The sequence below is a fragment of the Callithrix jacchus genome, chromosome 4 (genome assembly GCF_049354715.1).
Source record: "Callithrix jacchus isolate 240 chromosome 4, calJac240_pri, whole genome shotgun sequence".
NCBI classification, from domain to species: Eukaryota; Metazoa; Chordata; class Mammalia; order Primates; family Cebidae; genus Callithrix; species Callithrix jacchus.
Genome location: NC_133505.1, coordinates 125,538,914 through 125,556,838, shown reverse-complemented (window position 1 = coordinate 125,556,838; position 17,925 = coordinate 125,538,914). Strand labels below are relative to the sequence as shown.

The window sequence follows — 17,925 nt, the reverse complement described above, 5'->3', positions numbered from 1 at the left end:
CCTGATTACCTAGACATCATCTGTTTTCCTAATTTCTCTTTATATTAATTCATCATTTGGGAATTTGAATACCATTTGTAACATTACATTTTCTCTCAGTGAGTTCCTTAATAGCATCCACTTTACTGATCCTGCCTTAAAACAGTTTATTACCCACTCTGAAGTGTAGTGTTAATGAATGTATTAGGCATCAAGGAATGAATCCTTTCCACTTAATCCTAAGTAGTTTAATATCTGGAAAAGACCTAGAGTAAGGATCTGCTGAACTGGGTAACAAGATATCAGTGTACCTTATATACCAGTCAGATGAAGTTCAATTTATTTTATAGAAGTTTAATTAGACCCTCTTGATCTTGGCTAAGGAATACCCAGAGGAGGAACAGAAAGGGTTTTCCAAACACAGTTTTTCCTCTACTCAACTGTTAGATCAAAATTTACTTGAGTTGCAATTGAGATCCCAATCCTCCAGCATTTCAAGGTAGGCCATCTTAATCATCAAAAATAACCTGAGCATATTTCCTGAGGTGTTTGGTATTTGGATGGCATGGTAATGGACATGGAGTAAGCACTCAGTAAATTGTGCTTGACCAACTGGCACAGTCTTATTTGCTGAGTTTGGCAAGTTACATCCCTGAAGTACTTACTTTTTAGCCTGTTGAAAAGACTCACTTAATATTGTCCATTATGCCTCAGAATTTCTGCCAAAAACTAACATTACTTTTGGCACAATTGGTAGTGAACTGTTCTTTTCAATAGTAGTTGTGCTGGTGCTTCAGCTGGGCCCTGAGACCAGTGGTGCCAGGCTTGTAGTTTTCATGGGCCAGGTAAAATTTCCCTAATTATTGAGATATTGGCCTTAGGTTACCAATGTTTTTATTTCATTGAAAAAGTATACCAAAAAAAAAAAACCCTACTATTATTTCATTTAAAAAAAAAAGATAAGCTTAACATCACAAAAATAGGAAGGACAGAGATTCAGAATAGACAATCATTTAAATTGAATAAAATGTAAGCCTTCATAAGAAGTTACCACCCTGTCCTTATTTTCCTCATTTCACCTTTTCTTGACCCTTAGAAGTCACTTCAGACCACTGCAAGTTTGTGATAGTAAATCATGGGATCAGCCAGGAAGAGGATGTTTTTCTTAAATTGGCTATCAGAAGGCAAATATGTGTTGACAGTAATATGGGATTAGATTATTTAGCTGTAAGTTTGGGGTGGGAGCCAGTGAAACAACCTCTTTGTTTTAGCTTTCTGGTTTTATTGAGCACCTCTGTTTCTTGCCACTGCTGTAGACTTTGGGATAACATGTGTATAATGCAGGGGTCTCTTTTGCTGATGATCTTAGAACCTAGGAGAAGCAAGTAATACTAGCCACACTGGTACAGTAAGAGACCATAGGACAGAATTTGGAGAGTTACTAAAAGCCTGGAGTCTGTACTGATTTCATATGGCTTGAGTCATAGATGATCCACAGACCCATAGAATGAAAGACAGAGATTGACAAACATAGCCAAATTTCACTTTAGCGTTAGTATCTTAATTACTGTCTTAAAATGAAGATACGTGTTGAACTCTTATAATGATGGAACAGTTGTATCTAAAATCAAAGTAAGGGGAAATTTTAAGAGATGTTTGGCAAACTAATTTCATATATGATTATTTCTGAAGATGGAATATACTATGCTTCTATTCCATCTTAAAGTTTATTAGAAAAATATCTTGATATAAATGATGGTTTATATCTTTCTCCTCCCCAGTTTTAAAAGGATCTATATGATGATTTACAACAGGTGGATGTACAATATCCCAAGAGTTACAGAGACTACCAAATGAGGTGGGATATCATTGGCCCACATTGTAAAGAGAAATAGCTCTACAAGTAGTGGACATTTATGTCTCTAATACAGATTCTCAAGTCCTTCATCATTATCAGTTTATATAATTAAACTAACATCTTCCAGCTGGAATCTTTGTAGACGTTTTTGTCTGAAAATGTTAGCTTTAAAAAGAAACTATCCACAAACATGACAGGAATGGGAAAAAAAAGAAACTCAACACACCACTGAATTGTTTATAGTGGCAAGAAGATAAAAATAAATTAGCTTCAGTGTCCAGTGCTGCAATGTGTTTAAATACATCTAAATATTTCCTTTGAAAAATAATTTAAATAGTATATCCATTTAGTCAGATAGTACATAATCAACATTGATGTACATTGATTGGCCTGAAAAATGTTTGAAAAATGCCATGTATATTTAAAGCAACATGTAGAACTGATCCTTTTTTTTTAAGTGGTGTATATGCATGCACATCTATATACCAAATTGCTTTTTCATCAGTTCTACTCACCTTTTTGGTGGTGGTCTCTGAACCTAATGATAGAATATCCCAACTTTCCCATTAACTAAGCAGAAACTGCACCCAGCTTATCTGCAATTTGTTGATATAAGTTAGCAAGGAGATCTTACCCAAAGGACAGATGGGAAAGAATTCTGGCATCTTTGAACCTCAGGAGCAGGTTATTTGTGGAATCAGAGAGCACCTGTCATCATCTTTGTCTTCATAACCCCCAGCTTCCCATAGCCCAAGATAGTCAGATGTAAGAACAGCAGTACTGAGAGTCAGGATAAACTAAAATGTTACATCTTCAATTTCAGCTCTATGTAAAACAACTACCCGTGATGAGATGAAGAAAGATATGACTAATTTTTAAAATATTTTGGCCCTTGGTTAAAAAGTTGTGTGGAGATTTACCCTGGTGCTGTTTGGAAGCAGGAAGCTGGGGTTTATGGATCAATTCAGTAAATAGCTTCCCTCTTAGCCACCTTTCCCCAGAGGGGTAGTCATTGGGAAGTAGTCCTCTACAGTCAGAGTTTCTGCAAGCCACAATAGAATCTTGGCTAGTCTTAGAATGCCAGTCCCCTGGAATTGTTATTCCAGCTCTTAAGAGTGTAAACTTGAAAGATCGGCACTGTGCAAACCTTTTCAGGAAGGAAGCATTTGTAAGTGAAGCCGAAATTGCTTTATCTAAAAATCAATTCACTTTGGAAATACAGCTAAATGAAACAATCATTCATGACATTTCTGATTATTCTTTCCTAATCTGTGCCAAAACCCAAAAGGAATAATGTCGGATTATCTGCTCTTTTGAATTAAATATCCCTCTGAGTGCCATTCTATTTGCATACATGACTAAGGCTTTACAATAATTGTATGGGATGTGAGGGAATCTTTTTCTTCCAAAAACTGGTAACTCTGTAACCCCAGGGAGTCAACTATATTCTGGACTATGAACTTGAACAAAGTTTGTTTACTGCTCAGAAATTATTCAGACCAGAATTCTCAAGAAAAATAATTTTGGTTTATTTCCCATTTTGCATAAAATAGCAAGCAGCAAGGAAGAATAAATTGAAAGTCATAGCTAATCTAGACTTTATAACTAATACTTTGTTGATATATTGATCTGGCAATTTTTAGAATTTCAGTCCTATAAATTAATTATCTGGTGCATCTGATTATAAGTAGCCAAATATATGTGTTAATGATCCAAATTGTATCGGACAGTCACTGTAACCTATACCTTTTTTTTTTATTTTTGAGACAGGGTCTCACTCTATCACCCTGGCTGGAGTGCGGTGGCAATCACAGCTCACTGCAACCTCCGCCTCCCAGACTCAAGTGATCCTCCTGCCTCTGCTTCCCAACTAGCTAGAACTACAGGTGCATGCTACCACATCCAGCTGATTTTTGTGTTTTTTGGAAAGACAAGGTCTCACCATGTTGCCCAGGCTAGTCTCAAACTCCTTGACCCAACTGGTCTGTCTGCCTCAGCTTCCCAAAGTGCTGGAATTACTGGAATGACACACCGCACACAGCAACCTGTACCTTTAGTTACCTTAATTTAAGATTATTTTGAAAGAATACACCGTCAGTCTAGAGCAATCCTCCAACTAGTTGAATCATTACAAGATCTAGAAAAAGGGTTAGCATCTCTCCCATGGGATTCAGATATGAATAGAGTGGCACCATTAGCACTGCGTTTCCTTCCTCCAGCCTTTATTAACCATTCCCAGGAGACAGGAGGAAAAGCACATAAAACCCATTGCTATCAGAGCTCTGAGGTCTGTAAATAATTATGCCTTCTTGTTTTTGAGTAAAGTAGGATGAAGTATATTACCACAGTTAATAAACTACTTCAAATTATAGTCTCCAAAACAACAAAAGCATTCCACACTTTCAGAAGCTCATAGAGACTCAATTCCTTTAAAGAGATGTTTATAACCGTAGTTGCCAAAATCAATTATTTTTGTTGTGATATGTTTTCTTTTTAAATATGTATTACCTTTATAGAATACTGAAAATTTAAATTGAAAATGAAAACATATATTAAGTAATACTCCAATTTAAAATGGAAGATGTAGGAATTGGAAGAAACAGAATTAAATAGAGTGATGTAGAAGTTGGAAGTTCCACTCCAGAATTCTTTGAATCAAACACTTGGCAGCTCCCCAGACCATGTTAATTGCCTTTTTGTATAAACATTTCCACTGGCCAACTCATCATCCTGGCTTAATATGTAGTCATTGTAACAAGATTGGTAATATTTAAATATTCTTTCCTTTTATTCCTGTCTTATGAAACTAATGGTTTCTGAACACAAACTATTATTTTAGCTTTGAAATATTTTTCTAAACTTTATTAGTGTTTATAAAATAGGCCAGATAAAGAACACCGTAGCTGTCTTTAAAATACTGTCATAATGGAGCTAAAGTTAGAGACATTTTAAATTCCCCACTGCCATAGATAAAATTTGTTTTGGCCCAGCAGACTAGAATGCCTCACCTTTAGTAACCAGGGATGCCCAAGACACTGTGACCCTCCCTCCCCAGATCAAGGGAGCTGAACTCTCTCTGCTTTGTCACCAACCCCCCATTTTAGTGTCAAATGCTCATTGTCCATGCATCATTTTAAAGATTAAAGCCTTGCAAATACATAGACTCCTCAGTAGATATATATAATTCAAAGACAAAAATGACTTTAGGAATCATTCAGTTCATCTCCCTCAATCTGTGAGTGACCAAAGCTTGCATGCTTGCTATGCGATACAGGAGGCAGCCATTTCTCTGAGACACACACACATTTCAGCTGTGGCAGCTTGTGGTAGGGTGACATGTGCCACATGTCCTCACCCTGGTCAATCCACAGATCTTGGCAGCTTTGCCTAAGAAAAGGCAAGTGCCCTTATATAATGTCTAGATATAGTTGTGCCATCTCTAATATCTTGAACCCCTTCCCTGATTTACATTTAAGAGCCAGTACAACCATTCATCTTATAAGTAATCTTACTGAAATACATTAATTCTGCAGACTGAATGACTGGTAACCAAAGCTGTCCTTTCATATGAGCATACTTTACATTCTAAATCCAGTTTTCTTTCTATTAGCATAACATTTCCTCTGCTAGTACTTTTACCGTTTTTGCTTCCATGGTCGGGGACAAAATGGGGTGGTGACAGAAAAGAGTGCCATCATCCTTCTGATATGAATGTGTACAAAGAATAAGGAAGGATAAATTTAATTCTTTTTAAATTAAATGTTAAGCAAAGTTTCTTAACATATTGAATGTTTTTCTAGTATATTGCTGGTTTTCTCTTGATTCACATTAATGGCAGAGAACAAACACATGGATACAAAGTAATTTGAGGTTTAGCTTAGTATATACATATTGCTTAACTTCCTCATCTGAGTGAGATACCACATGTTCTAATCCCGGAACTTAACTAGTCCCTAAGGATCTGGAAGATGGGCTGGGCTTCCTCAGCACTCTGCTCTCTTTCTTTTCCAGGATAAAGTCATGATCTCCTCTTACCCTGACATTGCCTTATGTTGCAGCTTTGTTTTTAATATTTCTCCAGACCACAGAAATGTGCAGTTTTGCCTAATAGGGTTGTTGACTTTGGTCAGTGATGGAATGACTGGAATAAAACATTGATATGTCATGACAACTAGTTAATGAGCAATTACCATGTGCATTTGCCTTATGTTAGTAACTTTGGAAGTAGCTATTCATCCTATTTGGATGACTGGAAATTCTTTTCTATAAGCCAACTATGAAAATAAAAACGGACTCACATTCCCAGAGCCTAATACATTTAGGGCATTTTGTTAAATACATGAATATGTCATTTTCAGATCGCTGTGTCTTATTTATCTTGACTGTCTTTTGGATGTACTGTATATCTGTGTTTGGGAAAAATCTAGGTTTTGCTGTAAGAAGGAGCAGGGAATGAGAGTGAGGCGAGCCCAGAACTGCACCTGCTGGTCATCCTCATGGTTGTTCTCCTCCTCAGCATTCCTCAGCAGCCTGGCAGCAGAAGCCAGGACAGGACTGAAAGGGTTTACCCAGAGTTGTGACAGATGTGTGGCAAAAAAACAAAGAGGGGGTGGACACCAAGAGCAGCATTTTAATGGAGTCTACCTTAGAAAGAGAGGAAAGCGAGAATTCCACAAGCCGTTAAGACCTGGCCCCAACCTATCCTTCTAGGCTTCTCTCCCACACCCTTCGTTCCCTTCATTCTGCAGTCTAGGAGCTGCCTCTGGTTCCTGGCCAGTCTCTCTGCTGCTATGTTCTCTCTTTGCCCAGATTTTCATCACTCTATCCTCACCAACTCTTTACTTACCCTTCAGAAATCAACTAAGGAGTCTCTTCCTTGAAGAAGCCTTCTGTGATCCATCCCTACCATGCTGGATTGTGTGTCCCAGCTTTAGATGCTCAGAGGACACTTCACACATTTACCTCAGCATTTATCATATGTCATTGGAACTGTTTATGCTTAGTTCTTTTTCTCTCATTACACTATTAGGTCTTTGAGAAAAAACCGTGCTTGTAATCCAATGCCATGTATAGGCCTGGCAAATAGTAGGCATGCACTAAATGTACATCTAAACTAAAACCAAAGTGTGGGATTTTAGGTATCAAAAAGGGAATTTATTAGTCAGAAGAATAACAGACTTTATAATTTTGAGTTACCACATCTTTCTTGAGATGTTAAGTGGCTTTCCAGAAATAAACTAGAGAACTGCCTAAATGTACCCTAGAGAACTGCCATGAGTCACTTCATGTGTATTTGTGTGTATGTGTGTTTATAACTTTTTTAAAAGGCCTAGTCTTTTCAAAAAGCATTTCTCCAAGAAATGCCATGAAGCAGTAATTTCTGAAGCTCATGCTTTTGACCCTTTCATATGTTTGTAACATAATTTTGTTAAGATTCTTGATCACAGGTTATTTAGAGTAGGAAATGAGTTAGCACCTTAGGTAATATGCTTGGAAAAAGATCACATAGTGTAAAGATACACATAAGTAAGAAAGTCTGGTAAATGCAGGGTAGATATGGAGAGGGATGAAGTGAGTGTATAGTTAATGAATCTTTGAAATTCATCTTCTACCCAAGTAAAATTTTGTATATAATGTGAATACCTAAAATTCCTTGGACTTTTAGGCTGACATTAATTAAAATGTTGAAGAGCTTTATGTGGCATTTGGGCATGATGGGAGTGTTTTGGTCAGATTTTGTTTTATATTCTATGTGGAATGGTTATATATCTATATAGCACCTGAACTTTCCAAAAGATTTGCCTATTCATCAACAGCAAGTACTCAGCAGCTTTCTTCTAAATTAAGTCAACATTAATTTTCAATTTGGAGATAGGAGGCAAACCCTAAAACTGGTAGCCAAAGAAAACAATGCTTGGTTTTACAATATCTGGAGTGGACTATTAGCTAAGATGCCATTTTGTAAAAGCTGTCTTTTTCACGTCTACTATTTAGATAGTGAAAAATTGAATTAATCTGACCCATAACTCCTCACTGTCATCTCTTCTTTAGTGGTATTGGAAGGAACTGGCCCTGGGCTTCTGGAGGCAGCAGTATTCTGGCAGAATTTGGAACCCTGCATTTGGAGTTTATGCACTTGAGCCACTTATCAGGAAACCCCATCTTTGCTGAAAAGGTGAGATTCTTTGATGTGCCTTGGCCTACAAAGCAACACTTAGGAGAAACAGTATCCTCTCTGAGAAGGTTTAGGAATTTTTGATTTGGAAAATAACAAGCAAAGTTGTTATAGCTCTTTCTGAAGTTTTGCAACATGCAGCGTTTCATTTAACCAAACTGCAAACCTATAGCCCTTCCAGGGCACCATTCTAGCTCAGGGTGTGAGGGTACAGCTTCCACATCTGGTTCCTTCTACCTTAAGTTAGTTCCTTCACTCATATGAAGTTTGTTTCCTTGTCTAAAAATATGTAGTAATAAATGCACTAGGCCAGGCGCGGTGGCTCATGCCTATAATCCCAGCACATTGGGAGGCCAAGAGGGGTGGATCGTGAGGTCAGGAGATCAAGACCATCCTGGCCAACATGGTGAAACCCCATCTCTACAAAAATACAAAAATTAGCTGGGCGTGGTGGTGCGTGCCTGTGATCCGAGCTACTCAGGAGGCTGAGGAAGGAGAATCACTTGAACCAGGGAGTTGGAGGTTGCAGCATTGAGCCCAGCACACACCACTGCACTCCAGTTTGGTGACAGAGTGAGGCTCTGTCTTAAAAAAAAAAAAAAAAAGGTAATAAATGCGCTATATGAGCCAAGTATATGAAAGACAGACAGACTCAAAGTGTTATGCAAATGTGATGTTGTACCTGAATTGGTTCCTCATTTTTAGAAAGCAAACCCATCAATATTTGGATAAATCCATGTTCCCCCTATCACTCTACCTTTATTTTCAACCTGCTTTTTGGCTTTCCTTTATAGTAAAACTCCTTGAAAGAGTCGTCTCGGTTGTTTAATTTTCTCTTTTTTTTTTTTTTTTTTTTGAGATGGAGTTTCGCTCTTGTTACCCAGGCTGGAGTGCAATGGCACGATCTCAGCGCACCGCAACCTCTGCCTCCTGGGTTCAGGCAATTCTCCTGCCTCAGCCTCCCAAGTAGCTAGGATTACAGGCACACACCACCATGCCCAGCTAATTTTTTATATTTTTAGTAGAGACGGGGTTTCACCATGTTGACCAGGATGGTCTCGATCTCTTGACCTTGTGATCCACCCACCTCGGCCTCCCAAAGTGCTGGGATTACAGGCTTGAGCCACCGCGCCCAGCCCCGGTTGTTTAATTTTCTAGTCTCTTGAACCTTCTCCAATAGGACTTTTCTCCCAGCCACACCCATCTCAGTGACCAGTGAGCACCACAGTGCTAAATCCACTTATCCATTCTCCCCCATCATCTTCCTCACACTCTTGGCATTCGACACAGAATTCGGTCAGGTCTTTGTTCCTGAGATATACTTTGTGCTTGGCGTGTAGTACTCTCCCAGTTTGTCTCCTTTTTCGCTGGATCTCCTTCTGTCTTTTTTGTGTGTGTCCTCCTCAACACCCCAACCTCTAATTATTGGACAGCACTACCACTCAATCCTGTGCCTCTTATTTTTTATATTTACTACCTATATTGTCATATCCAGCCTCTGGGCTTTGCATACATCTCGGTACTCTAGACTCCAAGTTTATTATTTTGGTCCCAACCTGTCCCCTGAACTCCAGACTCTATATCTGTTTATTGAACATCTCTACTAAGAGGTCGACAGACAAGTCCCACTTAAAATGCCCCGGACTCAGTGCCTAGACCTGCTCCTCCTCTAGTCTTTGCTATCTTGGTAAATGGCACCTCATTGTACCCAGTGGTCAGCTCAGAGATCTTGAGATCCTCCTGGTTCTTCTTTTTGGTAAACCCCAGGTCCAGTACTCTAAGAAATCCTTTGGCTGTCTCACTGCCTCTAATACTGACCTGATTTGTCGTCTGTCCTGTCACCTGAACTGTACAGTAGCCACCTGACCATCACTTCCTTTTTTTCTTCACCTCAGCCACTCTATGACACTCAGAGTAAAATAGGCCCTTATTGTGACCTGTGAGGCCTGGGTGACCTGGGCCCTGGCTCTCCCTCTCCTCTGCCTGCTGATATTCTCCCCTTTGCCTCCCACCTCTGGCCTCATTGGCCTTGCAAACTTCTGTCTTCTCAGGGTCTTTGTACTGGCTCTCCTCTCTGTTCAGTGCTCTTCCTCCACATTTCCGCACGGCTTACTCCCTCACTTCTTTAATATTCTGCTCAAACACCCCCACCTTGCCAGGCCACCTTGACTAACATGGGATAGCCTCTCCACATCACCCTGCCCCATTACTCTCAGTCAGCTCAGGCTACCATAACAAAAATGCAACCAGGAACAACAAATTTCTTATAGTTCTGAAGGCTGGGAAATCCAAGATCAAACTGCCAATGAGGTGGGTTTCATTCTGAGCCTCTTCCCTGGGCTTGTAGGTAAGTACTGTCCCACTGTGTATTCACATGATGTCTTCTTTGTGCTCTGAGGGATAGAGGAAGACACACACAGAGAGAGTGAGCTCTTGTGTCTCTTACAAGGGCACTAATCCCATTTTAAAGACTCTACCATCATAACCTCATTACCATCTCCAAATACGTCTCCTAATACAATCACATTGGGAAGTAGAGATTCAGCATATGAATTTGGGGGTATGCAGTTCAGTCCATTGCACCCTCTTATTTTTTTCCACAGTATTCATTATCTCCTGACATACTATACAGTTTGGTGTTGCTTAGCACTGTTTCAGTCAACAATCGACCACATATATATGACTGTGGTCCTGTACATTTATAATGGAATTGAAAAATTCCAACTGCCTTGTGATATCATAGTCATCATAATGTCCTAGTGCAATGCATAACTTGCACGTTTGTGGTTCTGATGGTGTAACATACTACACTGCCAGTCATATAAAAGTACAGCACATACAATTATGTACAGTACATAATATTTGATAATTAAAGTAACCGACTGCATTACTGGTTTATGTATTACTATAGTTTTTATTGTTATTTTAGAATGTTCTACTTTCTTTTTTTAAGTTCGCTGTAAAAGCCAGGTCCTTCAAGAGGTATTCCAAAAGAAGGCATTGTTATCACAGGAGGTGACAGCTCCGTGCATGCTACTGCTCCTGAAAGACTTTCAGTGGGATAAGATATAGAGGTGGAAGACAATGATATTGATGATCCTGCTCTGTGTAGGCCTAACTAATGTGTATTTGTGTCTTGGTTTTTACCAAAACGTTTAAAATGTTAAACAATTTTTAAAAGAAATTTTAAATAGAAAAAGCTTATAGATAAGAATATAAAGAAAGAAAATATTTTGGTACAGCTATGCAAAGTGTTTGTGTTTTAAGCTAAGGGTTATTGCAAGAGTCAAAAATTTTAAAAATTAAAAAGCTTATAAAGTAAAATTACAGTATACTAAGATTTATTATTAAAGAAAAATAATTTTATAAATTTATTAATATAGGCCTAGTGTACCATGTTTATTAAGTTTACAGTAGTTATAGTAACATTCCAGGCCTTCACATTCACTCATTACTCACTCACTCACTCATCCACAGCAACTTCTAGTCCTGTAGGTTTCATTCATGATAAGTGCCCTATACAAAGGTACCATTTTTCATCTTTTATAGTGTACTTTTCTATTTAGATACACAAATATTTCAGTACGGTTATATGCACTACACAGGTTTGCAGCCTATAAACAGTAGGCTCTGCCTTATAGCCTAAGTGAGTGGTAGGCTGTACCATCTACATTTGTGACAGTGTACTTTATGATGTTTGTATGACAATGAAATTGCCTAACTGTGCATTTTGCAGAACATATCCCTGTCACAGTTCCAAGAGTGTGGTGACTTTGTTTATTCACTGGTATAGCCTTGTTCCTAGTATGGCATCTGGCTAGTGGTAGATAATCAATCAGTGTGACTGTATTCACTTACTGCCATTATGTTTGTAATAATAAGCTACCAGCAATTATCTTTGTTCTAATTCTGCATCATTTAAGTCAACTTATTTTTTCTAAAATGGAAAAATAAGTTCAAGAAAAAGAGAAGAATGGTATGAGAATTGTTTTTTAGACTTTCACAGTAATATTTTATTTTCTGTTATAGGTAATGAATATTCGAACAGTACTGAACAAACTGGAAAAACCACAAGGCCTTTATCCTAACTATCTGAATCCCAATAGTGGACAGTGGGGTCAACGTAAGTCAGAAGATTCACAATATTATAGCTTTTTATGGTACTGTACTTATCGAGAGAGGGAGCACGAAAGCAACGCAAATTTTGTTGAGAAATGTTTAGAACAGGAGAAAATGACATGGCTTCTTTAATAAACAGGCTACTGTCATCAGACAGATTGTGTTACCAGGAAACTGGATTATGTATTTTTCATGTATAACTCCAAGTGTGGTGATATATAAAGACATTTAAAGCTATTAATCAGAAAGGGAAGATCTGGTCAGAGAAGTGTGGGATGTTAACCTATAACAAGCTAGTCATGTAGATAGAAAGAAAATTCATTCCTTTGTACTAATGACTGTGAGGGTTTTGTAGAGAGTAGCTAGACCATTTCTGCTTCCTGACATTCTCTATTTCTGCGTAGCTTTACAGCAAGAGAGGAGCCTGAATTTTTAAGAGTTGGGAAATTGGAAGAGCAAATAGCCTGTTTTTTTCTACTTAATTTTAAGCAGCCAGATAAAGGTTTCTTGCCAGTAGAGTTAACTTTAGGTTGGGAGAGAGTATTGCACAAGGACTTTTGAATGCTAGAAGCCTGCACTTAAGACTCTTCAAACGATTCTGAGCAAGGTCATAAAGATTCAGAGTAGTTGAAAGAAATGTTTGTAAGCCAATTTGGAAAAACAGTAGTACATTAAATAGCAACTGAAAACAAGTGAAGAATATTAAGTGAGATGCCTGGCTGTGACAAGAGTACACTGCCTTAAAATTTTACTCTAATTTGGGTTTTTTCTTTGTATTTCAATGTCGTGTTCTTAGATACCTCACTGATATTTTAGAAGTACTTTTCTTAAAGAATAGGAAAGAATATGCTAAAATTCATATGCTAAATTATGCTGTAGCTCTGGAAGGCCTAGCTGTTGAAACCTTAGGACTGGAATCAAGGTTACTACCTACCTAAGTCCTTGAGACCTCTAAGGAGGCCCACAAGGTCAAAACTATTTTTATTACAATACTAATATAATAATATACAATATAATACATATCTGGCACTTAGTAGGTGTTTACTTAAAGCACATATGTGAATACATATGTGCTCTGTATCTGATCTCTCATTCTGCCTCCGCTTTTAATAGTGTTACTTTAAAAGACTTTCTGCCTTTTCTAATATGTTGACATTTACACCTACAGTGTTAAGTGAAACTACTGAAGCCTCACTAAGAACAAAGGCAAACAAACACCAAATAGTACTAATACTCATTCTCTTTCTTTTCTTTTTTTTTTTTTTTTTTTTTTTTTTTTTTTTTTTTTTTAATTTTTTATTGGATTATAGGTTTTGGGGTACACGAGCAGAGCATGCAAGACAGTTGCGTAGGTACACACATGGCAGTGTGCTTTGCTTTTCTTCTCCCCTTCACCCACATTTGGCATTTCTCACTGACACAAGAACAGAAAATGAAACACCGCATATTCTCATTCTCTTTCTTTTCTTTTCTTTCTATGGAGGCAAGGTCTCACTACGTCGCCCAGGCAGGAGTACAGTGGCATGATCTCAGCTCATTGCAACCTCTGCCTCCTGGGCTCAAGCTAGGCTCAAGTGATATTCCCACCTGACACCACCCGACCCCCGCCACCCGCCCGAGTAGCTGGGACCAGAGGTGCACACTGCCATGCTCAGCTAATTTTTAATTTTTTTTTGTACAGATAAGGTTTCATTATTTTGCCCAGAATGGTCTCGAACTTTTAGGCTCGAGTGATTCTTTTGCCTTGGCCTTCCAAAGGGCTGGAATTACAGGCATGAGCCACCACACCAGCCCTCATCAATGCTTAATAGCGTTTAAAAAAAATTACCAGTTTCGCTTATGAATGTGCTTAATTAAACAGTAAAAAAAATTACTGATTCTAGTCAATGTCAACCCTTGAGTACAATCCTTCATAATGTTTCCTGAGATGAAATGGAAAGTACCCATAAATCACTCCTGCTGAATGATGAAAAATGGTAGTTGCCTCAAGGAAAAGTCTTGGGTGATTGAGTTACAAGCTGAACTAGCCACTTACTGTTTCACAGATTCAACATCTTTACTTGAAAGAACAACTTTAAAAAATGGTTATTTAGGCTAATCAATAGCCATGTTCTTAAAAATGAGCTTGTCACTTCAAGGAAAAGTGACAGTATTTGTGCCAATGATTATAATCTAAGTTTCTAAATAAAAAATAAAATTTTGGAAAACTTGTACATGCTACCATGAGCTTGGCACAAATACATTTCCTGTTAGATTGATGATGATATTAACAAATGTGGTTTTCTGATATTGTATAATGGAAAGTGTCAATATTTGAAAGACCTGCATAATTCAGTGAACCAGTATTTTCCAGATGACCAAAGCATGATATTATAAGATCATACATAGAAAACAATCTATTTAAAGTACAAGATAGACTAGTGGATTTTAATGTAACAGAATGCAGAAAGTCATTGATGTAATTTCTAATTTCACAATGCAATTAACCTTTAAAAACAAAACCACTTGTTGATTATTCTTATAGTATCAAAGAAAAATATCCACAATTGTGTGAAAAGCCTGTTAAAATATCCTTTCTTTTTCTGACTGTATAACTGTGTGAGGCTGACTTTTCTTGATGTATTACAGCCAAAACAACATATAGCAGTGGATTCAAAGTAGGGCAGGCATGAATATCCAGCTGTCTCCTATCAAGGCAAACGTGAAAGAGATATGCAAAAATGTGAAATTGTGTCAGTCTTGTCACTGATTTTTTTTTTTGTAAATTATAACTTTTTTGGAAAATTATACATGTTAACGTAATGGGCATGCAATTATTATTTTAAATGAAATAACAAAAATAGTTTTAAATTGTTTTAATTTTCCAAGGTAGTAAATATAGTTATTACTTACACAAAATTTCTTTTGAAGATTACAAAAGGGTGCTGAGACTCAACATTTGAGGGCCACCAGAGGACTGAGGATAAAACAACTTGTGTATATTTCTAAGTACAAGGTGACAGGATGTGATTCTCTAAAAGGACAAGCATTTTTGGAGTATTCCTCACCACAGATTTCAAAAGCTGAAGGAAAGTCTCCTTGATTTACTGTTTTCCTCCTATGATTTGGGATTTGGAAGCTGCTATGAAGGGGAACAGAAGGAGCCACTTATACTGGAACATTTCTGCTTCACCTTCTGGGTCACCCCGATGCTATGTATTTGGCCATGTTTCCTGGTAAAAAGAGTCCTTTATATTTGGATTCCTTATGGGCTGATTTCCTGATTAAAAAAAAAAAACAAGATTGATAAGTTATTCCTCTCTCCTGCCCCAACCCCCATTCTGTGTTCTAGCCAGAGGAAGACACACTTATTTTTTATTCTTCAATCAAGGCCTCCTTGGCCATGTTTAGGTGTTTGCTTGTGCCATTTCCTTAGCCCTTCCACCTCTCAAGGCCCAGCTCAATTGCCATTTCTTCCAGGATACCCTCCTCGGTGCTTCAGTTGGGATTTATTAGCATCCACATTTCCTCTATTCTTCCCCTGCCCCGGCACTTTGGGTGCTTTCCTATCACAAACCTTTTCCTGCTGATTCACATCTATATCCATGTTCCTAAGGATCCAAAGCTTTTGCAGGTAGTAACCATGTCTTAATCATATTTACTAAGCCAGGACATGGTATCTTGCACCTAGGATGTATTTACTTACTTAAATTTTGTGAATATATATATGCTCTGTATCTCATCTTTCTGCTTCTTACCTTCCTTTTTTTCTTTTTTGGAGACAGAGTCACATTTTGTCATTCAGGCTGGAGTGTAGTGGCATGATCTCAGCTCCCTCCGCCTCCCGGGTTCTAGCGATTCTCCTGCCTCAGCCTCCCAAGTAGCTGGGATTACAGGTGCCCGCCAATATGCCTGGGTAACTTTTGTATTCTTAGTAGAGACAGGGTTTCACCATGTTGGCCAGGCTGGTCTCGAACTCCTGACCTCAGGTGATCCTGACCTCCCAGAGTGCTGGGGTTACAGGCATGAGACACCATGCCAGGCCTGCCTCTGCTTTTAATGGTTGTTCTGTTTGTTCTTTTTTAGCAGTTGCCCTTGCTTCTCATTTGCAGCTGAAAGGCAGTATCCAGTCCTGGTCAGTGATCATATAAACAGATCTTGTTACCATTTAGGCCACATGGCAGGGTTTCATGTCTGTACCCAGAACATTTATCATCCTTTGATTTCTGTAACAACCATCCATCTACTATAATCTAGCTAGCTGGCTAGCTACAAGCTAGCTATGTATAGTGTTACTAGACTCATTGTGGGATTGTTTCAAAGAGAAATTCAGATTAAGTCAACAAAATTTTAAAAGGGAGCTATTGAGTATTTCAATTACTTTTTTGTCTTGAATCTTTTGCTACTTGTTTTTTCTCTTTTTTAAAATATTAGAAATCTTTTTTGGGACAAAATACCCACTTGGAAATGAAGAAAATAAAAAGAAATCCTTTTATGGGATCTATTCTTATGAATAAAAGAATAAGTTACTCCTTCAGAGAAGAGCATAATATTTTAGTGACTACAGTACATCTTACCTTTAGAGCAGTTGGACATAAAAATACTATATTATGTTCTTTCTAGAAGAAAGTTGATTCTTTCCTGCTGATAAAATCAGGCATACTCTCCCCACATCCGTTAAGATGTTTACACAGGACTGTGTTGACAAACAGTCATCCAGGCCTGAAGGAAACTCAGTGAGTGATATGCTAAATTATTGAGAAGACCGGTTTCTCCTCCACCTTCCTTTGTCTTTTTTTTTTCAAATGTGAAATTTTTATAGATAGAAAATTTTAAAAATAGAAAACTAGCACTTACCAAAATTAAAACAAATGTATTCTTATGTAACACTTTTTTCTTAAAAAAAAAAAAATCCCCAAATGCCCAAACTTGCTTCTTCCATCTATTAGAAAATCATAACCCAAGGGGAGGAAAGCATCAAGCTGCTTCTGGCCGTTGGTTTTCAGCTCCCATTGCTTTAACTCCAAATGACACGTCTGGATCCTGGCCATCATTTGCTATCACTTCAATGAGTCGGTGTTGTTTTGACAATGCCAAACCATGATTTGCTGTTCCACGCATCACTTGCATTTGTCTCCTACAATCATGTTGATAACAGGGCTTATTATTGATGAGTTCCAACTTAGTCTGTTAATTTGTAAATGTCAGAGGTTTCTGTGTTGATTTATTTAGAAAACTGTAAAGGTCATTTTAAAAATCAGACTTAAAATTTTTTAATATATATTTACATTAAAATTTAAACTATAATTCTACACTTCCTGCAATAAGAAAATCACATACTTAACTGCTTTAAAACATGGCTCTTTAGCTTGAATACTTATAGCCCTTTATTAAGGTTGACATAGAAGAATTTTGCTTTGTTCTTCAATTATTTGTTGAGTACCTACCATGTGCAAGACACTTTCCAGGGGTTGGTGTGGACTGGGAAACATAATAGGTCTGGTTTCTGCCTTTTTGGTTCGTCATCTCATGGAGGAGACAAAAGAAAATGTTACCAAATTATGAAGTTGCAGGTGATAAATATGTGATATCAAAAAGTGGGTGACAATGGAACCTAGTGGGACTGTCACTTGTTTGAGGAAGTGCCATTTAATCCTGGGGCAGGGAGTCCTAGGGTCTATTTCAGGCAGACAGAACAAAGCCTATAGAAGCCCTGCCTGAGATGGGATGGAGCCTGATGTTTTTGAGGAACCAAAAGAAGGGCTGTATAGCAAGTGAGCAGAGAGCAAGTAGAGCAAGACTGAATGACATAGAG

General features: G+C 37.9%; 1 protein-coding gene across 2 annotated transcripts in view; it reads left to right on the top strand.

Annotated features, from left to right (window-relative positions):
• The window catches only part of MAN1A1 (mannosidase alpha class 1A member 1), a 183,108-nt gene that overhangs the window by 145,369 nt on the left and 19,814 nt on the right, over positions 1 to 17,925 (top strand). For both annotated transcript variants that reach the window (XM_002746910.7, XM_054254374.2), the window contains 2 exons: positions 7,889 to 8,012; positions 12,042 to 12,135. In XM_002746910.7, coding sequence (XP_002746956.1) covers positions 7,889 to 8,012; positions 12,042 to 12,135 — 218 coding nt within the window. The remainder of the gene's footprint in view (positions 1 to 7,888; positions 8,013 to 12,041; positions 12,136 to 17,925) is intronic.